Raw genomic sequence first — 25,463 nt, 5'->3', positions numbered from 1 at the left:
AATAAAATATACGGGGGGCTAAGTAAAAAGGTGAGTGAGTCAATAAATATATAATTTATTAAATGCAATGATGAAATGGTGTAACAATGGGGGGGGGGGGCGGGCGTACGGCGATCGTAAGATCGCCTTCAAGGGCGGACAAGAGGTAATACGCTGCCCCGCCCGGCACCCCCGGATCGGAAATATAGATAAAATATTTTCGTTATTATTTACAATATTAGTTGAACGTTAGTCAATAATAAATAATAAACGGTGGCGTAATCCTTTATTTAATATAATTTAATAATGTAATATATTACGTTTGCGATAATAAAAATATTACAAGAGATGGAGCCTTTACCATTATTCGTTTCCACTAAAAAGTAGCACGAACCTGTTCATTTTTTTTTTTTTTTCTTTAATTATTGCCGTCTTCGTTCCAAAATTCACTAGAGAAGGTAACGAGTTCCCTCGGTTCCGTTTCAGTCGATATTCGATTATTCTCGTATTTTCTTTTCATTCTCTTTTTTTTCTCGTTTCTTTCTTCTTCTTTTTCGTTTATTCGTTTCCCTTTCTTTTCGCGGTTTCCGTGAAACGTTTTGTTCGACGATAAACGATGAGCGCTCGAAGGAAATCGGACTTCGTGAATTTTCGAACGTGGATACGTCGGCTGGGATGTAGATGTCGAAACAGCTGTCGAAACCATCAACCTTCCGGGGGATAGTCGCTCGTCGCGAAATCGAATTGGATTGCAAGAAATTAATCGATCGGCGTTCACGATATATCGATACCGCGTAGAAAAACCGCGATGGACGGCGTTTTCGGCCGTCGGATTTATCACAACGAAAGTTACGCGACATGCTTGGACGTTGATTTTTCTTGTTGTTGTTATTTTTATATCGAGTTAAATACAGAGCGTTGATTACACCTCGATAAAGACTAGAAGTTTATGTTTATGTAACGCACGGAGCCAGGCAGGCAGCAAGCAGGTACAAAGTGACCGTCTTAATCAAGGAACAATGAGTAGAACAACATGAGCTAGGCACCGATATCCGATCGTTTCGACCTTTTCGACATCGTGATACAAACGTACTACAGGATGTCTCGCGACACACCAACACGACGTGGCTGTGGATGATCGAGATATTCGTGGTTTCCGTGGAAAGAGATAAAAACAAAGCAAATATCCGTGGGAATAATTTCATTTGAACTTTTTCGTTCGATCGAATCCGTTAGTAAACAAAACGTTCACGTTTCCCGTATATTTCCGAGGCGAATGAATTTTCAATTTCTTCGTCGAACAACAAACGTTTCGTTCGGGCCGTCTTTTTCTTTCTTTTTTCTTTTTTTCTTTTTTTGTACGAATTTAAACGCCGATTTCAGATGGACGGTCGTGTTGGTTCATAACCAGACATCTTACACGCGTATATATCTCGTGCGATTTATCTGTGGAGACTGGACAATTGGAAATATTCGAATCTATAGCGCGAATCAATCATTCCCAATTAGAAGAGAAGTTTCGTTTAATAGTCGTCTATATCTACTGATTCGTCTCTGCATCTAGAAAGTTAGTTTGAAAAGTGGCATGACATTATTTTTTTCTCATTCTGTATTCGAGTTTTAATTAAGTAGTAATAAAGTTATAATTAATTATCTTTTAATTAATTAAAGTGGCAGCAGTTAGGCCATGCGGCTCCTATCATCTAGTCGTCTTTGACTCTTGGCTTTCTTAGGTAGATTTAAAAATTTGTTTACTTATTAAACTTTTTTTTTTTTTTGTAATATTTTGAGAATAATTTGTATTAAGTGACTTTTAAAGTTTATGTATTCCTCGAAGCGCCTACCCTAGCGATGTCTTTTTTTTTTTTTGGTTTAATTAATTAATTGTTTTTTAGCATTTTCTCGTTTTCTCGTTTTTCCCCGCTCTTCGTCCGTACCTCGATAAAGTTTTTTTTTTTTTTTTGGTGTACGTGGTAATAATGCAATTTCTAGAATAGTAATAATAAATGGGGGAACTGTGAAATATTTTGTCCGCGGCGTCGACTTTTCCATCTGGGAACTTCCGTTCTATCGCGACTGAAAAATACTGTGTGCAAATCTCTTTGTTTTTCCCCCCTCTCCCTCCCTTCCCCCGTTATCGTTATTATTATTATTTTAATTTTACGCTTTCGAATCCCGGAAAAGCGACGATGCCGCCGGTTTATTTAGCGATCGGGCCCCAAACTGCCTCGGAAACTCTCGAAAGAAAACCCCCGTTTTTGTAATTCGGCGTGTACGATACTAGAATTTCTGTCTTTCTTTTCTTTTTCCTTAAATATTTCTTTCCTACTCTTATTCGCCCAAGTGTTTACGTCGCGTTCGTTCTTTTAAATTTATTTATTTATCGTAAAATTCGACGCTTGATTGCCACGCACGAAGTTGTACAAGCCCGACAGACTAAAAATATTCCTATAGGTGAGACTTTTTCCCTTCGTCATCGGCCTCGCTCTCCCTCCCCCCTCCCGATTTCTTTAATCTTTTTTTACATTTTCTGTTTAATCGTTTTTTAACGTTACTATACTCGCTAGCCCTCGTTTAATAGTTTCTTAAATACGTAATAAGCAAAAATATGAATATAATAATAGTTTTATGTATATAATAATAATTATTATTTTACTCGTCTCGTTTTAAGTATCGATAGGATCGTGATTAATTAATTAATTAATTAATTAACAATGATTAAAAGAGTGTGTAAGAATTTGTTATCTCTCCTTTTTTCGTTCTCTCCCGATTCTATCGTTCGCATTCTTTCCCCGTTTTGTCGCCCCCGTTATTTATTCTTTTTTTTTCTATTATTTATTATTTCTGTTTTCTCGTTACTCGCTTCGTTATTAACTAATAATTCTTTAAGCTTAGTGGCATGAAAATGCTCGTTGGAATTGACTCGTGTGTACAGTATCTTATACAATTTTTTATTTTTTTTTTTTTTCTTCTTTTCCGCTCGCACTCCGCACAGTTACCTCGCTACGAGAACCACCCCGTGTGCAGCCTCACTGTAAAACGCCGCAGGATCAACGCAGGATTTGCTTATTACTCTTCTTTTTTTTTTTTTTGTTCCTTGTTGCTTTGTTCCTTATTTATTTATTTTGTTCGAGGACGAGGATCGATCGGTTCTATCCATATCGACAGATTCTCTCCCGACGGCGTGAAAATCTCGAACTCACCATTTACATGAAAATTTCTCTGTCTGTCTGTCTGTTCTCACCGTCTCGGCGACGCGTCGTCCCCGGATGGACGTCGAGACGTTGGATTCAGCTTGTAACTTTTTATTTTTTTTTTTATTTTTGTTTTTTTTTTTTTTATTTATTTCGTTTGTGGTATTTTCTGCGGAAATACTTTCTTGGATCACCATTAATTTATCACAATAGATTTTTGTCTTCTTAATCGATTCTGAACGCGGGTACCACGGCTGTGCCCTCCCCCGTGTACATAATTATAACCCGCCTCGCGCTACGCCCCCTTTAATTTAAATTCTTTTTTCATTCCCTCTTTCCTCCACTTTATTTACTTTTTTTTTTTTTGTTACCTCTATTTTTATCTTTATCTAAAGAACCTTTAAAAAAATCCCCTACTGGAGAGAGAAACGGTAGGTAGTTTGTAACAATGTAATCGGCTATCTTACCCTAAATGTAACGCTACGAAGTTGATTATACTGTGACTAAGCACAGCCCGTGGATGAAGCGCCCCTCTTCCTTGAACGAGGAAGGGGCTCTTAATATTCATTTTTTTTTTTTTGTTTCCTTTTTCACATTTTTTTTACCTCGTTTTAAACTCTCCCTAGCTCTCTTTCTCTCTAGCAGCCCTCTTTTGTTCACACGCTCACTCTCGTCCATGCTCACTTTCTCTCGCTCTCTTCCTAGATCTCGGATACACCAAACTTCGTCGAAAATAAGGTGCTTACTTCGCGTTCGTCGAATCGTGCATCGCCTTTCCCCTAACAAGCGACAAAAGAAAACATTCGCGCGAGGGAAGAGATCATTGCTCGTCGTATCTAAATAGAATTATACGCTATCGATACAACTCCTCGGAACGTCCGTGAACAACAAATTATTCAAAAAGAAATTAAACGAATTAAACTCCGAGTACAGTAAATCAAACGATAAAGAAAAACAGTAAAAAGTCGTTTATTAGATGACGTACCAAGTCTTATAAAATAATGTTGCTCGTCCCTACGTAAATAAAAGCAGAATGCGACGTTTCGCGAAATATTGGACAAATCGATATTTCACTGAAAGAGACGATCGAAAAAAGAATCGACGGCTCGAAAGATGATTTCTTGGAAAGTCGGTTCAAAGTCGAACATCCCCGCGTGAAAGTAACGTAAACGAAACATGTGAACAACAAGAGCGAAGAAAATGGACGTCGAAAGCCAGAGACCGTTCAGTCGCCGGGCCTGCGAAGATACAAACGACCAAACAAAACGTGGAAAAACTAACTAGTGCGGGAAAAAATCAGTGCAGAACGATCGTTCTCAAAATGGTTTCAGCAGAAACGTAGTCTCCTTTGTACTCTCGGTGGTAAATTATACGTCAACGACGATCGATGCCTCGGCAAGCGGAAGACGACGGTTGCATTCTGTTTAATTCGCGCGGCCTTCGATAAATTCGTCGTTTAATTGCATACGTTTGATGAATAATATTAGGTCGGAGGAAAAGAAATCCATTATTTCTCACCTGGATGGCTGTAACGATATCTCGTAAAGTATCGATGAAACAAATTGAAACTTGTGCTCGTTGGAAAAGTGGCTTCTATTGCCTTTAAAATGGCAACAAATTATAAAAGAAAACGGTACATATTCGACCCGAGTCGGACAATCCGAAACATGTTAAATAAAATCTTGAAATAAACGTGAAAATAATGGATCTCTTTTCCCCCAAACTAATATAATGATCCTCTTGAGCCAATTTCAAGAAACTGAATATGTTTCAATTTTCAGTACAACAACGTAAAACTCATCTTGAAATAGTCTTAACATATTTACTGACGATGAGATTTTCGGGATAATAAATACTCTACTGTATTTTTACGTATCATCGTTGTCCCTATGATGTAGCTACAGTTTCCAGTTTGAAAATGATGTAGATTTGGTCTGTATTCGACGAACTTTCGTAGCTCTGTATAGCAAAGATTCTACGATCTTCCAAACACCTGACGATACTTTGGAGAAGTTAGACTCAGAACGACCAACTTTCTCATCTTTTCAGGTGAGAAGATCAGATACTCGAGGACTCTTTTTGACAGTATAGTTGTACAAATTTATCTAACATCGCCATATGTTTCAAGTAAATTTATTTTGAATTTTTTCTTAGCTGTGTCAAAGACTATGTACCTGAAAAAGGTCGAATCAATAAGACAAAAATAATAGACTTTAATAAGACAAAAACTAGCACAGCTACTGGCTCGAAATATGCGAAATCTTACGAAGCTAAAAGAATTAAAGTTCTAACTGCTAAAAAGGACGAAATCGTGAATCGCCTAGCGTCGAGTGTCCCCACTCGAAACCCCACAATTTCACCAAGATCGCTATATTTCTATCATCGACCATAGTGTATATCCGTGTGTTTCTGATACGCCTGCCGAGACATCGTGATTATCACCTACCTCTAGCGTACCGTTGAAAAAAATGCAGCGAGAGGTACAATAACGACAGCATCGAGTGAAATTTAAGCGAAACGAAAGCTGTCTATGTATGTATGTTGTGTGTGTACGTGTGTATGCGTGTGTAGTAATAGTTGTAGATCAGGACGAGGCGCGATCCTTGAGCAGAACTGTGGGACAAAGATACGAAAGGTGGATAGATTTAGATCAAAGGCAGGTACATGTTCAATCAGGGATTGTAGAGAGCAAAGCGTGTCCGTGTTTTGGTGGTCATAAACCTTTCCACTCTCTCTCTCTCTTTCTCTCTCTCTTTCTCTCTCTCTTTCTCTCTTTCTCTCTCTCTCTCTCTCTCTTTCGATTCATCTATCCCTCGTCTTTCTCGTTGGTGGTAAACCTCCTCGGTGCTTGCCCGGAAACGTCGAAAATAATTCCTTTGTCGGTCGTCCACACGACGACGACGGATATACGCGAATGGCTAGGCTTTATTGTTTCGCTCCCGGAGTGTCGTCGGCGTTCTGCTTGTTGTTCGATCGACAGTCGATTAAGTGACCTCTTGGTTGGCGGCTACTAGGCTGGCCCCTGGGCTAGATGAGGGCGAGCTTTGGGGGACAGCAACCGCCCGTAAAATGCCCGCTGGCTGCCTCCCGTTCACGCTTGCGGCGGCCCTGGCGTTCTGCAGCCTAATTGGAGAAACGCAATTCGTTCATGTAGATCCATTTTACCTCGCCCCGCTATTGCGAATGTGCATACATGACACTGAATGACCAAGCACTCTGAGGAACACGTCAACTACGTAAACAAACGAGCGCATCTAAAGTCAGTGGTTTGTCCGCAATTAACACGTTGCTCGAGAATCAGTATCGAAACATATTTAGACGCGTCTTCGATCTCCCAATCATTTCGCGATCCCCGTTTTGCGTTAATACGAGAAGTTATTCCGTTTCGAGCGTCGACGAGCGATTCGCGATGTTTTGCGTCGCTACTGTACGTTCGCAAGAAGTTGTCTATAGCTCCGCCTATTCGTCGTTTCGGTCAATAGCGCGCGACTTGCCAACTTCTCGCGGGCGCACAGTAGACGTAGGATGATATCGAACGAAGATCGATGAATTTGTGGACTTGTAACAGGCGTATCGAACTTACTTTGGTCCTAAGAGTAAATTTTGTATTTTATTACTACTATATTGCTATTTTATAGATAAGAATAGTTATCTTAGCGTGTCCCAGAATATATTGCATCGTTATAGTTACTTTGTATACGTATCAAAACATTTAAAAAAACTCTTACGCGTACTCGTATCTGATTAAATCTCTTTTTAATATTAACACTGGCTTTTATCTATTAGTGATTTTCTATAGGACAAAAGGGAGCTATGTTTGTTTTTTATTAGCGAAGGTTTCAGGGACCATAACTGTTATTTTTGGTCCGTGTTCAATCTGTACAACAATGCTCAATCCTTAATGTACACTTTTACTAAATACGCATGAGAAATCTATTAATAGTAGCGACATTCAGGCATGAATTGAGACGTCTGGTTTCTTGGAGGTTCAGTTTGAAAATTACAGAAGTTTTCATTCAGCCTAGAAACCCGCAACAAGTATTCTCTTTGGCAGACCTGTACTTTAATTTTAATCGAGCATAATAAATAATTATTCGAAATTATAATTGAAAATATGGATATCTCAAAGACTTGTTCTCAAACCACTTAATAGTTTTATCTCATTTTCAGTCGTACAATATACCAGAAAAATTCACACGACAACCTGTTCAACGCGTTATCACAATGAATTACTTGAAATTACAAATTTTTTTGAATCTATGAGAATGCATCGTACGATTAATCGTGAAACAGAATGCCCAGGTCTGCCCTTCACATTCTGAACGCACACGTCGTACACGTAAACTCAATTGATGGTTTCGCCTGCAAGAGCGACGAAAATATCCGTCGCCAAAAGAAATACATTCCCGTTAATCGTCGAGCAACGCGATAATTGAAGAATCTCGTCTCGTCTCTATGACAAGCTCCGTATGTGAACACTGTTGCATGGACTGATACTCCGTAACACGATTAGAACATTTAAAAACAGGAAAGACACAAAGCACCGGTCGCATTCCGTAATAAAACACAGAGACTAATCTCGTGGATGGTTCGTTTCTTATATTTTCGTTTCTTTTGTTTTCTGTTCTTCCCGGGGAATCGATATCGAGTCGTTAGTTTGGTGTCGTGAAACAGGGTGCACTGATCGTCCTGGTGAAAGCGAAAGAGCGAGTATATCCTCACGGGATAAGAGTTTACGAGGGAGCGATAAACGAGCAGTGTTTGCCGCGCGACAATCGCCCTACTTGTTTTTCGTTACTTACCGGTCGTGAATCGTCCCACGACAAGCTGCATTAGTACACACAGAAGAGGGAGACTTTAGAACTTTTAGATGTCTTTCGTACGATAAGCCTTTCGTGTGCTAACAAGAAGTCTACATAACTAATAATGCGTGCACACCGTTGCAACAGGAAATGCAATTATGTGCACCGGCCGGACACTAACTTGATTTTCGACTGTCGCATGAATTGCTGTATTTTCCTGGCTGCCTGATGAGCCGCCTGCTGATGGACAGCCTGCTGCCTCGAGCTGCCCGAGCCTGGACGCGAACGATAATTCCGGTAGTTACTTTGTATCACCAGCGCGGCCTTCGTAGCTTGTCTGCGAAAAGGTAAAATTGGAGCACACCGTGAAATAAAACCGCCTCGAAGGGCACGCTCTGGGAATGCGCTAGTACATTCGTGTAACGGACGAGCCAAAAGAAGCGGGGCAACGGTGCTGGTGGTGGGGAAGGTAAAGCTTTCATCTCAAACAAAAGTCGTATTAATTTAATGCCAGGTTAATTTTGTATTCGGTACGCCACGTCCGGAGGTAAGGAACTTCCTAAAGTTTTCGAATTATTTACGATGCCAATTAAAAGTTCGCTCCCCCCAAGAGGTGGACAGAACGAACTTTGGCGAAATCCGTCCGATTCAACTGGATCGTTAAATTGGCCCCACAACGGTTACGCCCCTGTCCTCCCGCTTTATTAATTGCCGCTTATTAAAACTAACGTCCCAATTCGCGAAACACTGACGAGAATTTAACGGTTCCGACCGTGTCCGGAACAGATCGATGCAACGTTTCCGTGACCCGTGCACGAAGATGCTTTGGAAGGACAATGGCTCGATGGACGCCATTTTCGATAGGTTGTTCGAGAAGACTTTTCACGAAACAATAATTCGTTTTCATTCAAATTAAAGAAGACTGCCCTTCTCAAACGAATACCGAAACTGTTCGTTCCTGTATATTATCATTTTTATAGCGTGTTCGGGATAGGAAGAGAATCCGGGATGAAAGAAAACGGCCGCGTGGTGTTAAGCTAGAAACAGATTACCTATAATAAGCGTACTGTTTATGTCGACGATAATATTGCTGGATGAGAACAGCGGCGTGTCTCTCGGCTTCCTCCTGCCTCTGGCGGCCCTTGTAATTTCTGTAGGCTTTCTGAATCATTCTGGCGGCATGGTATAGCTCCCTTTGCTCCCGATCGGAGAGAGTGAGCCTGCTCAGATCCGCCTCGCTACCGTCGCCGGCTCCGTTACCGCCACCTGTCACACTCCCGCAAATTCCTGATCCCATCACGTTACCGTACTTCCGGTCGCCGCCGGTCGAGTAGTATTGACCGTTGTGGCCGTTGCTACTGTCCAGTTGCAGCTGCAGCTGCAAGAATTCGCAGAAATCGGCCGTGGTGGGCGGCGGCGACGGAGAGTCAGGCGTCAGGCAGCTGCTGGATGGACTCGAGGGGCTGGCGTCGGCGTCGACGTCTGATACCGACGCTGCGCCTCCGCTGCAGTCGCGATACGACTCGAACAGTTCTCCGGAATCGAGGGGCTGCAACCACCGTAACAACGACGGAATGAATTTTCGGGGACAAGCGAGGGCAGCTGCACGGGTCATTTTCAAACTGGTTTAAAAGCGTGATCAACTTCTTTGTAGAAAAAAAAGAAACAATTTTACATTTTTGTGTGAGCAGCCTCGGAAATCGAGGCGCTAAATTAAACGAAACAGGTGCTGTCGAGTGATCGTTAAGCAAGGGTCGGTCGAATGCTTGCGAGAGATGACGCTAAAAAGGCACTTACCATTTGTTCCATCAGAGCGTCCTCCAGTGGCGACAAGGGCGGTGCCGGGGGAGGTGGCGAGGAAGAAGACGGGGAATCGCCTTCCGCTCTCTTGATCCTTTCCGGTAGCGCCGCTATAATTTGCTCAGCCAATGTCAGCACCCTTGCGTCTTCCTCCCCTATAAAAAGGAATCACCACCCTAGCCAAACTCGAAAAAGGTGTTTACGGGACCGGCGAAATCACATCGATCACAACACCGAGGTTTTGTTTTTTTTTAAAAGCCGTGAACGCATATTTTTTTTTTTTTGTTTGTTTTCTGTTGTTTTTTTTTGTTTTTTTTTTTTTTTTAGTTTTCTATGGTGAACCAAATCTGAACGTTAATCGATTATTTTCAGCACGGTGCGGAGAGAGAGAGATATCTCTGTACGACACGAATCGAATCGTCGTCGACGTTTATTCTCCGCTTGTCGGAAGCTGTTCCGTGGCGCTACGTGTGCAACCGACTCGTGGTTAATCCGACAGGCGTTTCCGGATTCGGTGTACACGAGTTTTCTCGCAAGTGCGTGTTCTCTTAGCTCTCCAATTTTCACGGGCATATCCGCGAGCCAGAGACGGGACCGTCGGGTACCTCTCTCGAGGAACTGGTCGGCAGCCGATAATAGGCGGCTAAGAAAGGTTTAGACGTTACACAGCAATCATCCAACACCCAGCAGTTACGAAGGCCAAGCAACACCAATACTGCTTTTAAGCTGCAAGAGTTCAGAGGAGTTAGAGGACAGCGAGCCTGGACCGATCCCGGTCGTCTCGTACGCATAGACAGAGAGAACAGAGAAACGGAACAAACAAAAAGAACTTTCGTGTGTGTACGGTGTTATGTGTGTGTGTACATGTGGTGTGTGAAACAGAGAAAGAGACAGAGACAGAGTTTATGGGACGCAGTTTTAGCTAGGAACACTACGGATTCGCAGCACGCGCAGTAATGTTTATCTAGGCCGATGAATCTATTTAAGTGTACATTAGAAAACAGACAGAGTTACGAATAGTTACAGATAGACAGGCAGACAGACAGACAAATAGAAGGGGAAACGAGGAAGGTACGGACCTACAGTCTCCTGAGGGGTCGGAGCGCTCTCCATTCCCTGCTCGCTGAGGGCTAATGACGAGTCATCCTCTTGCAACAATTCCATGTTGTCCAGCAGCGGCGAGCCACCTGTGTTTTTCGATAAACCCCTTAATTGCTACGTTTCCTGATTATGTTACGCTCGCATGTCTTACGGCCTTTTAATCTAAATTCTTACGGGGGGGGGGGCTGGGTTGACGGGGCGAGGGGGGAGGGATGGTCAAGGGGATTCATGGCGCGGGGGGTGTAGTGGCTGGGGGGACGCTGTGATTTACGTGTGGACGTGAATGTATGTGCGTGTATTTACGGAAGAGGGCAGTATAATAGCAAACGAGACTAACACAACGCCAGATCGAGACCGCTGTCTTGAGATGGCCTCCTAGGGCTAGGGCTGGCCGGTCGCAAGAAAAGCCTCTCGTCTTGCCTTCTGGCTTCGAGTCGATTTAACTCTTCCGCGATCGCCGTGTGACCGTTCTCCGCCGCTAACTCGGTCGCGCTTCTATTCTGGCAATCCCTCACGCGAAGCGCCATCGCGTTCCATCTGCGGAAACAGAGAAACATTCGCAAAACCATACCGGAGATGGGCGCCACGTTCATCGTTCCTTCGAGACTAAAGCTACGGTCGACTCTGTTTTATTTCTCGCTGTCGTACGCAGAGTCTGAAGCAGCCTCGGGGATCAAAAGGCATTAAACCTCTGCGCATCCCCCATCCCGCTTTTATCGAATTAGGAACGTCCAAATGGATTTGTTTTTAACAGTAAGAAGAACGAATAAATCCCCGTTATGACTGAATTAGTGGCGTATTGGAGATAAAAGCACGTGGAAATACGCCTATAATAAAGTTTACATGCTTGAAAACATGCAAAAACACTGTTGTTTTACAGAGAAACGGAGAATGCTGTCGCTTTTATTGAATTAGTAGCTGCGTGCTGATACCCTAAAGCTTACGCTCCATTTTCCTACCACGCTTTTACGCAATTTAGACCTAAAACCGGTTCAAGAACACCCCGTACACGACTCGATCAAATTCGATCGATCCTGTGTTACACTTCAGACGTCTGCTTCGTGCTCTCGTATAAATTCATCTATTCGAACGGCCCAAGGAAACCAGTCCTGATCGATGCATACCTATATAATATCCTGGCAGTATCTGCGTGTCCCGCGGCACAAGCCCAAGCCAGTGGCGTAAGACCAGCACTATCCTGCCTCAGGGCATCAACTTCAGCATCTAATACGCTACTAGGATTTTCCGCTCTCCAGTGAAGGAGGGCGCAGGCTAACCTGGAGTAGCCCAATCCGGCGGCCAAATGCAACAGAGTAGGGCCGCCGGATTGTAACGGTTCCGCTCCGGTTCGCCACGGACGGACAACAGCATCCTGGAACCCAACAAAATAACAACCGTTTAACGTCGAGAATCTCGATGGTATCGAGCAACCACTCGTTTCCAGGTGTTACTGACCTGACAATACGCAACTAGTCGCTCTTCCAAGTGAGCCGCGGGTGACGGTGGACCAGGTCCTTGCAAACGAGACTCCACATCCGCCAAACGATCCAAGAGCGCTCTCTCTGGACTCGGTTCGGTCGTCGGTGCTCTTCGATACTCGAAAGCAACGCTGTCGGAGACAACGAACCCGTCACACGCAACCTGAAGAGACGCTATTCCCGGGGCATGAGCAGGACAACGGCAACGCAACACGCCTGGTTGCACCAAACAGGCTTCCACCGGTTCGGCATCGAACAACACCGAATACGATTGAGAATTACTGCCACCTGTCCAGGGGCCAGCAACCAGAACCTGCGACACGATACAAAATACTGTTATTACGGAATTTACTAATCAACTTCGCGTTGAATACTTTTAAAATTACTATTTGCCATCATGAAAGATCGATACTCTGCCGGCGAACGCGGGAAGAGCGTACCTTAACACCACCCTCGGTGTAACTCCACTCCGGACTATATTCCGCAATATGGACGGTTGTTCCAGGATGACATCCCACGTCGTTATCGGATCCGCCTCTCTCCTCGGCCTTCGTTTGTTCAGCTTCGAAGTCGTGCAGCTCCGGCAGATCGCCGAACACGTCGAACGCGTCCAGATTTACCAGAACGTCGTCCGACGAGTCGATGAAATCCATTGGATTGATCATGCTATTGTCCGCCGGGGAAGGGGACGGAGACGGGGGCACCATGTTCGCGGATAACGTTCGCTGAATGTCCTCTTGACTTAGATCCAAGGTCTCGGCGAAATCGGTGACCTCGGTGCCAGCGCCACCGATCGGCAACGTTTGCACCGCGGAACGATCCATGCTTTCCTGAGCGTCGATCTCCTGCTGGGTCTGTTGTTCTCTGTCGACGCTCGTCTGCTGTACGATCTGTTGTTCCGTGACCTGTTGCATCTCCACTTGTTGGCTCTGTTGCTGTTGTTGTTGCTGCTGCTGCTGTTGCTGTTGTTGTTGCTGCTGCTGTTGTTGCTGTTGCTGCTGCTGCTGCTGCTGATGATGATACGGTTGACTGTTGAGTATCAAAAGACCGCCGCCGCCTTGGATCTGTTGCAAACTTAACACTAGTGGAGCCGGCTGTTGGCTTTGAGTCGTATGGGAATGTCTTGAGTATACGCGAGGAGCCGGTGAAGCTGTCGTTGACGATTGCTGACCTCCGGTAGTCGAGGAAACCTAACCATCAATAGAGAAGCAATCGTTAAGAAAGGAACGATTTTCTGTAAATATCGAACGCTCGAGGCTCGTTACCTGATTGTCCGGTGTTAGTCTCCTAGGTGCAAGCTGAGTGCTGGTTGTGGAGGAAGTGGAGTTCGCGCGCTGTCTGTCCAACAGTTGCGAAACTATCATGTCGACGGAATGATTCGAGTGTTGTGTGAGATGAGGATTGTTCGGATCGTCATCTCCACCGAGGAACATGGGTCTGAGTTGAGAAACCAGCTCGTCGCGCGTCCACTCTTTCTTGTCTGGCGGCAGTGCGAGACACGGTGGCAGCGCCGCTAACTTTGCATCACCGTCCGGATAAGGAACGTTTAAGTAGTGAACGAGAACAACGTCTGGGTTCTGCAGTAGCCAATAACATCGCCGATGAAACGTCGGAAGGATCGCCGAGTGCACGTAACAGCCGTAGATGCACTCGCCACCCTGGACCTGCGACACCACCGAGAATAAATCTCACTCTGACGACGCTCCAGCCCGATTTAAATACACCTTTCGAGCGTAAACTAAACCAGGAAGCTACCTTCAGTTTCATGTGATCCTCTCGTGTAGTTTTGCCGTCTTTTCTTTTCTTCCAGCAATAACCGTCCCGCCGGTAACGAACTTTCTTTCTCGAGTACAGTAACATCGAACCACTGCGCGGTCGCACCTTCACCTCCCGACTTTGCCATTCCGCGTGCCTTTGGAAACTTATCAAGATGGCGGCGATTTCCTGCCAACAAGATCGCAACGTTTTAAGAGACACGAATTTCTACAGCTGCTTTGTTCACCTTCCTGAATTTTTTTTCTCGAAACTGCGTAGGATTTCGAGGGTATGTTTATTCACCAAAAATGATTGTAATTGACCCCTGCAACGAAAAATAATTTTTCTAGAACGATTTGAAATTGTTCAATTTTATCGAAAAATTTGTCCACATACTCGAATTTTTTTCTCGAAAGTACGTAGGATTTCAAGGGTATGTCTATTCACCAAAAATGATTGTAATTGACCCCCACAACTGAAAATAATTTTTCCAGAACGATTTGAAATTTTTTGATTTCGTCGAAAAATTTTTCCACCTTCCCGAATTTTTTTCTCGAAACTGCGTAGGATTTCGGCGGTATGCCTATTCACCAAAAATGATTGTAATCGACCCCTGCAACTAAAAATAATTTTTTTAGAACGATTTCTAAACAACAATTGTCTAGACATCAGTACCCCCTTAAGGCAACTCTTCGCTACAACGAACATTGACAATTTTTTTTCGTCGCCGTTAAAGTGCAGTGACTTTCGAGTCCTTTCCATCCATAGAGCGGTCGTGTTTCATTTTATTTTATATTCCCGTTACGTCACGGCGCGCGACACACTTAGAAACTGCAACCGGAAACTCCTCGAGATGACGAAGATAAGGCAACGTCGAGAGAGGGAAGTGGGATACACGGATTCGAGGGAACATACAGACGCTCTTCAGGCAGCCTCGCTGACATCTGCCATTTCCGTGGATTTCGCTTACTTTTGCAAATCGTGCTGATACATCTACGATCCACCCTCCGATTCTCGTGTTCGCGGTACCGGGAGGCTCGCGCAAAATATTCGCATACATTTTCGCCGACTACGTTAAGGGATTCCTCGCATTGGAATTCCCGCTACTGTCGGGACGCATGCAAAACACGGAAAGAAATATGAATCGCAAACTCGTCCGTACGTGGAAAATCACCCACGGAGATCGTTTATTATCCGGGAACCTTTCTCGTCGTACGCGGATAAAAGAATATTCGCGGGTACTTTAAATAATACGTCGCGTACCCTGAAAGCGTCGAGTGAAAGCTACGTAACAGATTCGACGATTTATCCGCAGTAACCGTTCAAGAATTGCGGCACATTTGGAACGCCGTTGGTGATTTTAAACATTGGTTTAGCAACTAAGTAATCGCGGATATTTTTAATAAAATGAATGACAATTTTTTCATGGAACAAAACAACTTTAATTAGCAATGTATTGTTCATTTTTAACTATGACCTTTTGCCATCTTTCAGGCAACATCATAATTCCACGTTCACAAAAGTTATGGTTTTCTTTAGCAAAAAACTGAACCAAGTGTGATTTGATATCGTCATCGTTATTAAAAGTTTTACCATGCAAGAAGAGTGGCCAAAAATGTGCGTGGCCTTGCATTACCATGGTGGAACGCAATACCTTTACGATTTACCAATTCTGGTCGCTTTTCTTGAATTGTCTCGACTCGATTTCAATTTTAAAAAACAGAAATATCAATCGAATCAACCAGCGGTTTCGAAAATGCTTCAACGTCCAATCTCAGGCGACTCACCCTCGCAGAATGTAAGCAGAGTTCGATCTATAACGTGTTCCAGCAACAAATCGATCCCGCGCTTTCGCGAAAGCGTTTCAGCTTAAGGCGAAAACGCGAATAATAATGCTCGGCGTTCGTTTCCTTAGTATTTGCGTACCACTAATAATAGTAACTCGGTTATTATACGGTCCTTCATCGATTTTCAGCGCGAAGAACCGACCGGTACGATTCCGGAACGTGACAATGCGCCGAGAGGCGAACTAGGAAACGGAGAAAACGAGTTGTCGGGAAACGGGTAAAAGAAAAGAAAAAAAAATATGAGAAATATAATTACCGACGAACAGATTTCGCGTGGTTAATCGTGACACGTCGTTCTCCGCGCCGAGATTGCACCCTTGCACGACTCGACATGCAACCGCCAGCGCGAGAAAGGAGTGGATAGAAGGAGAGACAGAGTGGGGGAGAAAAACGTGTACGGAGAATAAGAGAAAGAATTCGGTCGTATAAATATTCGAAGAACGGTACGAGAGATGGTTATCCGTCGTTTCCATCGACGACAGAACGGAGAAAAGCAGCCTCTCCGTTGCAAAAAATTGAACACTTGTCGGGGGGTACGGGGGTGGAAATAAGTAAGCGTACACGGCCAGAAACGGCGTTGCACGCGATCTGACGTGGGTAAATGCAAATCGAACGCCAAACTGCGGGCTGATTCGACTAACCATGGAAAGGTGGCTGGCGGCAATAAAATTCTACCGGCGTTGATATAAAGTTCAAGTCGGACGGCGATTCGCGTGTCGCCTTCGTTTGGGAAATCGCTGCCAATCGGCTCGACGCGGCGCAACGATTCCTCGGGACCACCCGTTACACGGAATTTATGCAACGGGGTACCTTCGTTCTACGAAATAATTCGGGGAATAACGGTGCTCGTAGAAGAGAATTTATTTATCTTATATTAGCATTCGAAAGAAAATGCAATGATAACTCTGGATTCAGGTGATTCGATCTCATATTTCATATATATGATCGAATTTTACAATCACTAATGAGGCTCGAAATTTTTTACATTGAAATTTCCTCGTTCAAAAATCAGGTTTACAAATTGCAATTAAATTATGAGCTTCAATATTAATTCTACTTTATTGTATATTACTGTTTATCTATAAGCACTATTCTCTACCTCGACTGTAAAAATATATTTTCTTTTGTAAATAAGTAACATCGGGGAGCAGAAAGACATTTTTCATGCGCACGATAGTTGTAATTACCAAATGTATAATCGGTTTGGTAAGCTTTAATTCTCCTGTAAGCCTACTTTACCTGCTTTCGTTTATTAATTTCTGTTCATCGACGTTTCTTGCCAATACTTTTCGCGAAAGTTTGCCAGTCGTTTTCGCGCGATATATTAGGAATGTCTCCAACGCCATATCGAGAATAGCGCAGATACCACGAGGCAATCGAAGCTACACGGCCGCAATGGCCGAGGAATTTCTCGTACGTTTTCCTCTGACAGACAGTCCCTGATTGGGAGGTCGCGCGTTTGGCAAGCGAAACCCACAAATCGCACATTTCAAATGAGGTATGGTAAGATCGCGCTCGCTTGCGGCGATGTCGCATTACGGGGACGAATCGTGTTTGGTGTTTAGGGGTTGAGAGTGGCGTGTGTTTCGTCTCCAACCGCGTAACGAAATTAGCGTAAAGAGCGACGCAAGAATCCGCGATTCGAAGAAATACTCTGGCTTTAAAGCATCCCAGAAAATATTGGGTCTCGTCCAAGATAATTTACGATTTTCTTTGTTCCGTTAATAATTGTAAAGGAATGCAATATCATGATCTTTTACCAGCCCGCTCAAGAAGCGCGCTATCGATCGGCAAAAGCGATGGTTCAACGGAGCAAAATTTGGAAAATATGTTAGAGAAATATTGCGTTCCCAGCAACGACGCGAAAGACTTTCGAAACAACGTTCTAAAAATAAACGAAACCAACAATGAAAATGCAACAAGCGCAGGATATATTTTTGCGGGCGATTCAGAAAGTGCTTTCGAGTAAATATATGTTAATACGTATGCTGTATTTAGCTTCCCGTGCTCGCCAGCAGAGGGCTACGCTCGACCTTTCTTTCTCACAAGCTCTCGATCGACCACTCAATGTCTTGACATCTAATGCAGGCCTGGGTTAGTTAAAGTTACAATTTTAGCAGTTTGTCGTCATTATTGAAAATAAAATTATAATTCTATGATTCACGTGACACATTCCATATAGGAAATCATATTCATTCTTCGCAGAAACTAAATGAATTTACTTTCAGATCTTTACATTAGAAATAAGTAAATAAATATTACCGTAGAATGCAAATACCTAAATCATCACAGTTCACGAGACACATTCAAGAAGAATAAGTTCAACTAAAATGAAAGTTTCAGTGATCTATCGCCAGTACTGAAAATAAAATTATATTACATATCGACTTTTAAATTAATTTACCTTGAAATCTTTGTATCAGAAGTAGGAACGGCTTACATACGTCGAACCTCATGAGGAACTCGAGGCGCACGAAGAATAGTTTCCTCGAAAAGAGAATTAAGGATCCAAGAGGTCGAATGCAACGCGAGCTAATGTACGTTCGAATAAAATTATCGGGAATCCCCCTGCCGCGTTCCTGGAAGATAATCGCCGAAGAAAGGCCAACGGAAGAGAAAGAACGAGGAAAGAGGAAATAAGAGGAATGGAGTGTGGTTCAGAGTGCTTAATAACTTTGCACCGTTCCCGAGGGTGGGCCTTGGAGACTCCAAAGGTTCTCCAGCGAACGTGGCCTGGATATAAATATTCTTAACGAGGGATGGATGAGAGAACGAGACCGAGATGGGTAACTGGAGTGGCTGGAAAGAGGGGAAACGGAATAAGAGCCCACGTAAGGCTCCGCGGCCATTAGAGCTGGCGAGCGCCGACAACGGGGCTAGATAAAGCCAGACCGCCTATGTTCCATTGATTTACAACTGGTTAATTGATCATTTGCATTCTGTCGGGAGATAGATCGCGACCAGAAACTAGAACTTTCCGACCCCGACTTTCGCCGTGAATTCGCGAACACCTTCTCTGTACCTTCGTTCGTTACGAAGTCAGGGCGCTGATCAATGGCAGAAAAGGTCGGAGGTAGACTCACCACCAGGTATTATCTCTCGCCGTACCCGGTGCTGGCTAGTTCCTGGTCTCCTCGATCGAAAATAACAACCGACCCAGGCGAGAAATCACGAAACGGAATTATTATATTTGTCTGTCGTGTTAATAGCTTCCTCGGCCGGGCGTATCTTAATTCAATCGGCCCCCCCCCTCTCCCTCCCCTCGCTCCCTCGTCTCCCGCGGCGATCGCGAATTTTCCCCACGCGAGAACGACCCGCGTTAAAATTGATTTTCCACGCGTTTACCGTATTTCGTAACGTGCCAGACACGAAATGGGTCAGGCAACGCGGGGAATAGTTTAGCTTGAAAGATGGCGTCTGACAGTGCATATCGTTACGTTGCGTGCAAGGTCGGGTTCCGTGCAACGCCAGTCAGACTCTCGAAAAATTTTTGGCGTGATACGAGACTTCCCCCCTGGTAATTGCGTACGTAATGTTCTCAAGTTCGTGTTGCTCGAGCCCCGTTCTCGGTCTCTGCTTTCTTTCTTTTCCTGTTTTTTCCCCCTTCTTGCCTTCGTTCGTTCCTCGACGAATCGTTGCGCGCGGGAATTCGACGTCGCGACGAAGAAGGTCAGACCACGTGCACTTCGAGCGTAGAATGTTATAGATCCTTCAAGATACGACGGAGAAGCCCATAGATTCCTGCATTCGGTTCAACGGATACGTAAACGAGACGTCTTCTGTCTCGTGTGTTGCCGGAAAGGATGTATTCCCCTTGATTTACGAATAGCGAAAGGACCGATAAATCGACCCTCCTTCCGACGACGCCCCCGAACGAAGATGGTGCGTCCTTTTCGACGCTTCCTGTTTACGACACACACACGACCGACGAATATTATCGTAAATCTATCATCGATATGAAAGCGATTTACTGGATTAACGGGCTGTTTCCCGTCGGTGTTGCGCGAATGCACAGAATTCTACACGGTTTCTGGACGGTATCGCGTCGTTCTGGGATCGGTAGATGGAACGGTTTAACCGAGCAGAAGTCTGGCTTGCGTAAAGTGGAACGCGACGGTCGCGAACGGCCAGTGGAATAGTCTCGTTTAGAGTCGGACGACTGGAAGTTGCGCGTAGTGGTCATCGTAACGGTCGACGCGAACTTTTACGGCAACTTTTGCGACAATCCGATGGGAAAAAATGTCGCGAAATTCGGTACTCCCGTGACAATGAAGCGGCGGAACGAATATTTTCAAAAAACAGGATTTGTACTGTTGATATTTATTGTAGATGTACTGAATAACTTTTGTTACGTACATCCTTCGAAATGAGACAAAAATCATATACCTATAGCAAGGAGATTATACTATAACCGATCAGACCTGCTAGTTATATTATTCCTGCACAAATTCACTAAGAATTCTCGACAGAATCTCAAAAAGACAACCGTATTTCTAATGTAAATACTTCTATAGTCGCTAGTCAATTAATTTTTATTAAGTATCCTATAGATACACGCAAACTAAACAAAACATAAACTGTTTCTCAACAATCGATTCAGTCTGCGTTATAAATACACTAAAATAGAATATTGTTATATGTTTCATTAACAAAATTGGCGTAAAAGGAAACCTACGAAAATTCGAAGTTTAATTTATACTGTAATTTGAGTTTATTAACTAATGATATTTTTCAAAATATAGTCGAACATTACTAACAACGCAAAGTTATATGCATTCGGAATTGCGGTGAAATATTTCGAACATCATATACGCTCGAATGTTGGATTATTGAAACAGATCCCGGCAATATTTCAACAAGCTGCTAGAATAGATAGAGCTAATAAAGTATTCTGACGGTTATAGAGAGCAGACAAGTGCTCTCGAAGTACTTGGTGAACGCAGAGCGTCTCTAGTAGTACGAGGCGCTATTCGATCAGACAGGGAAAAGCGACGAGAACACGCGATGGAAGAATGTCAACATCATACCGAAAATTCCTGTCAACGAAGTCAAAACATACTTGCCGGTTCCCTCGGTCTGACAAGTACATAACGATGCGAAAACAGTTTGACAAGCGACGACACCGGTGCAAAGAAGTTTGCTTGTTTCCCGGACAGGTCGAATGCTCTCGTTCCGTACTGCCAGCAACCCGATAGGCTTACACCCTCCGGTACTATTTTTAAATCGCGAGGACGGCCGTTGGGTGTGTTACACTCTGTGCCACCTTTCAACAGTTCATCGGCGAATCGTGCTATTTTACAACCAAAACTTACCCTTCCTGAATCGAACAAAATAACAAAAACCGTAAAAACTGTCGCTTCGTCGTATACGTAACTTAAAATTTGTCTACCCTATTCAAATTTCTTTCCATTAACATTTTAGCTCGAGAATTAACTGTGACCTATATATACGATAAATATTTTTCCCGTGCGTTTCAAAATGGCGATATTAAACTGTAATAAATCTGTCAACGTCTTGAGGTCTCCATTACGTTTTGTATCGAGGAGTTTTAAAACTATCGAATTACGAAAAGCAGCGTTGAATCTTAAATAATATTGACAGTTGATATTATTTTCACCGTGTTGGGAAATTTTATTTTCGAACGAACAGCGAATATAGCCACTTTGTAATGGTCGATGATAAAAAAATTCTCGATACCCGCGGAGAACTTTCTATTTTCGGTAAATATGGAAACGGTAACGAGGTACGCCAGCACTACCTGAAATTACCTCCTTCCCGAGCCAACGGAAGCGTTCGATTCGAAAACGCAGTCGCAACGGTGGTCAGAACCGAATAGTGCATCTGAGAAATTGCATATCGATGCGGCCCACATAAACGTTCCGGTGCACCGGTTCCCTCCGTCATCTCGGAAAAATTAGCCAATTTCCTGAACCCTTTGTGGAGTACCGAATAACAGCAAATGGATGTTATTTCGCCAATGGCATTTACTGCCTATACGTCATCCCCGTTTCTTCGTTCGTTTTTCGATCATCGTAAAACAATAACGAGCGAACTTCTTCTTCGCCGGACAAACGAATGACTCGATCGTTACTCCTTCGTTCGCTCGGGACTTCTACCTTTAGAGCCAATAAAAACGGAATTTAGATGATTACCGACTCGACGATTCTCATCGAACGAGATTGTACGCTAACAAATTCTATACCGATATAATTTGTACGGTTAATGTATCCTTCCACGTAATTCTAACATCGTATGTGCAAAATCAACCATAACAGCGGTCAAATGACTGTAATATAGATGTTCGATTTAGACTAATATAAATAGAAAAGTTTCCACAAATTACTTGCTTTTATAAAGCTACGTTTATATTATGTGGGTATATTTGGCTTGTGTCGAGTAAAATAGAAGCCGCTAGCCAATGTGCCAAGAACATACTATTGAGGCCTGCTACAACTGTGTTGACAATAGTATATTTATAAAGAATTTTTTAGAACTTCATATATTGTACTGTTCTAATCTTTTAAATCTAATTTTCACGTAAAAACCTTTAACATTTTAAGGTTTTCACAACTTTTTCATACTTAAAAGATATTACGTTAAACGCCACGAACGTTTACTTGCATTTTTTCTTATTAAAAATATCATCTTTAAAAATTCATCTACTTTCATTCTGCAAGGCGATTATAGTTTTTGCAAGGAGTCGTCTCAGGGTACTTTTTTTCGTGCGATACAACTCCCTACCTTTTCACTTTCGTGTGATAAAACCCTTTTATCTCTTATCAATATAAAGATATGATTTTTTGAAGAAAATGAAATGTTTTACTTTTGATAAATATCTTTGCTGCACAAACTCATCCGACAATTTAACCTGCACAGTGTTATACCTAACTCTTTGGCGTATCAATTTAAAAAAACGATGCTTGAATCCATGCAGTCGCGTCTCTACGTATTTGAAAGTTAATAATCTTGCTATCTTGTTAATTCTCAAGAGTTCGACGTAACATTTTTCAAAAATACTCTGTACGATTCGTAACGACTGAGAATGCAAATGGCGGACCATCGATCATACGCGAAAGGTGAAAATAAAAACTCCCTTACGAGAGCGTGGCGCGTTTTCGATGGTCGAAAATTGGTGGCAGACGGAAGTAAGCAAATATTGACTCCGTGCGACAATAACGGCCGTGTCTGTCGAAATCAATTTCGGGCGTTACGTTCGAATACAATTTACTGAAAAACAGCCGAGTCGGAAATTGCATTACCGACAGCGCAAACTAACGTTTAATTGCGCCCTGGCTGTCATTGTGTACCCTGGCAAACTGTAGCCATTCAACGCATTTATACACCACGGCAAATCGGAAATCAATAAGCAAACAGAAACATTGTTTTCGGATCGATTTCCGCTTACAGATAGACCGCCGGGCTTCATGTGCTCATCAATTAAACGAAATGTTATCGGAGAAAACTGACGGGGAGGGGGAGGAGGGGGCGCAGTGTCAATTCGAAATGAAAAAAAAAATTCAACTGTAATCCTGAATGCCATAGAAACGGACTGACCGCAAACTAGGGTCGAATCTATCGCGAAACTAATGAAACTTCGGCCTCGAGCGTGCAAAATACGACCCTCGAGGATTCCTCGTTCGTTTTTCAAATTAATTATCACTCGTAAGCATGGGCCACGAAACATCTTCGACTACGAAGATGCAAATTTATTAATTTTATAAAATTATTTCGATCTAGATTTACCAGAGAACTTGGTGCAGCTTTTGTAGAGAACTGTGGAGTCTTTGACTGCAAAATTACTATTAACGAATCACTTAATGTTTTTTATTCAAATTTATTACACTTTTGGCACGTGTGATCTATTAAATTTCTTTTTTAAAATTATTCTTCTTGATTTTCTATCGCGAATCATGGACCACCCTGTGCGGTAGTTGAGATCTGCCTCGCAATAAATATATGCTCGCGAAAAGAAAGCATTTGACCTGGTGTAAACCGAAAATAGTCTGCACGTTGTTAAATAACGTGTAAACGTAACGATCGATATATTTTGTCTTTTTATTCTCGCGAATCAAAGACGAGAATAACGAGATCTACATACAGTTACGTGTTCCATATTTCTAACGCTTATACGCCATTACGGTCGGATACCAGTTAATAAATCAACGTCGTTGGATCTCATTACCGACGCTAAAAGTGCAAAACAAATGATGTGCTTTTGCCGAGTGAGTATGCGTTAAAAGTTATTACTATAATTCCCCCCACCCGGGATATATATACATTCCACCTAATGTCTCGTTACAAATGGTATTTCATCAGGCGACCGTAATAGCGGCGAACGAAGCACGACAGAAATCTTGGAAGTTATCACCAGACATCGCCGCGGACAGTAATGGGGAGGAGAATGCGAAAAATACACAGGAAGGCGAAAAAAAAAAGAATCGATAGGGCGACTCGAAACAGCGTGCGTTCCCCTTTTTTCCGGTCGAAAAATTTCTGTTCCGTGCACGATCGGGGCTATTAAAAAAAAGAAAAAAAGAAAGAGAAAAAACGGAGTTAATAGGAAAAGTTTCCACGGAATAATTCCGCCATCAGCCACGAAATTGATTTGCTTCGGCGAACAGAACATCGGGCAACTTTGTGCTCGTTTGAAGTTTAGACTCGATTACGAGCCTGTCTCCGATAACGACTTAGAATTTGGCATCGGGTCAATAAAAATCCGGAACAATGGACTCTACCTACCCGTCGATTTTGTAAACTCGAATTCAATTTCCAATCGATTGCCTCGTCGATTAGTCGAATCTTGCGAGAACGCTGTACGAACGAAACCGAGCCGGAATGGATACGATTCGAATAAAACGTTTTAACGACTCTTTTTCGCGTAATAAAATTTTCCCCGAATTATTTCGTCGACTTAAACTTTGAACTAAAGGCTGTGGTTTCTTCGGAATATCGTACTACGATTATCCCATGTATTAAAATGAAACTAGTTCGTATGAGTAAAAAATTTATCTTGAAATATGAAACGCACGAGTAATTTGTACTCGTGAAGAAAAATAGACACGTATCTGTGTGATGAAAACTTTCGTTTTCATCGGTTTCTGGTTCGATTCAATTCCAAATAGATATAATTGATCTACGAAACGAGTAAACGTAAAACTGTAATAGGAATGTCCGTTTAATTTAAATAACAAATATTTATTTCTTTCTGTCGGTGAAAATTCAAAATACGATCGAAGAGAAAAGTAGTACTTGCTAATTTAAGTGTATAATAATTAACTTTTATAGATATAGACTCCACCTAGTATGACTTACAAAGATGACTTGATTAAAACTAACATGAATTTAAAACATGATTCCCAAACTCTGTTTCGTACAGCATGAATCGTAAAAAGATTCGAAAAAGATCATTAATTTCTGTCTTGTGCATCGATTTGCGAAGACGATTTATTCGAGCTCATAAATCTGAAGTCGCTGTCTGTTTAAAAGCACTTATTACTGTTTCTTTAG

General features: G+C 42.9%; 1 protein-coding gene across 7 annotated transcripts in view; it reads right to left on the bottom strand.

Annotated features, from left to right (window-relative positions):
* Positions 1 to 39: 39 nt before the first annotated feature.
* The window catches only part of Camta (Calmodulin-binding transcription activator), a 75,363-nt gene continuing 49,939 nt past the window's right edge, over positions 40 to 25,463 (bottom strand). For 3 of the 7 annotated variants that reach the window (XM_076776733.1, XM_076776736.1, XM_076776739.1), the window contains 11 exons: positions 14,110 to 14,298; positions 13,620 to 14,018; positions 12,795 to 13,544; positions 12,332 to 12,667; positions 12,001 to 12,248; positions 11,214 to 11,413; positions 10,855 to 10,962; positions 9,773 to 9,930; positions 9,028 to 9,524; positions 8,157 to 8,312; positions 40 to 6,296 (listed from right to left, as the gene is read on the bottom strand). In XM_076776733.1, coding sequence (XP_076632848.1) covers positions 6,158 to 6,296; positions 8,157 to 8,312; positions 9,028 to 9,524; positions 9,773 to 9,930; positions 10,855 to 10,962; positions 11,214 to 11,413; positions 12,001 to 12,248; positions 12,332 to 12,667; positions 12,795 to 13,544; positions 13,620 to 14,018; positions 14,110 to 14,298 — 3,180 coding nt within the window. In that variant the 3' untranslated portion in view covers positions 40 to 6,157. Of the gene's footprint in view, positions 6,297 to 7,975; positions 8,001 to 8,111; positions 8,313 to 9,027; positions 9,525 to 9,772; positions 9,931 to 10,854; positions 10,963 to 11,213; positions 11,414 to 12,000; positions 12,249 to 12,331; positions 12,668 to 12,794; positions 13,545 to 13,619; positions 14,019 to 14,109; positions 14,299 to 25,463 lie in introns of all 7 variants that reach the window. The other 4 variants (XM_076776735.1, XM_076776738.1, XM_076776734.1 and 1 more) reach the window with 4 other exon arrangements.

This window comes from Colletes latitarsis, chromosome 11 (assembly GCF_051014445.1).
Source record: "Colletes latitarsis isolate SP2378_abdomen chromosome 11, iyColLati1, whole genome shotgun sequence".
In the NCBI taxonomy this organism is placed as follows: Eukaryota; Metazoa; Arthropoda; class Insecta; order Hymenoptera; family Colletidae; genus Colletes; species Colletes latitarsis.
This window is presented reverse-complemented; position numbering and strand designations above follow the sequence as displayed.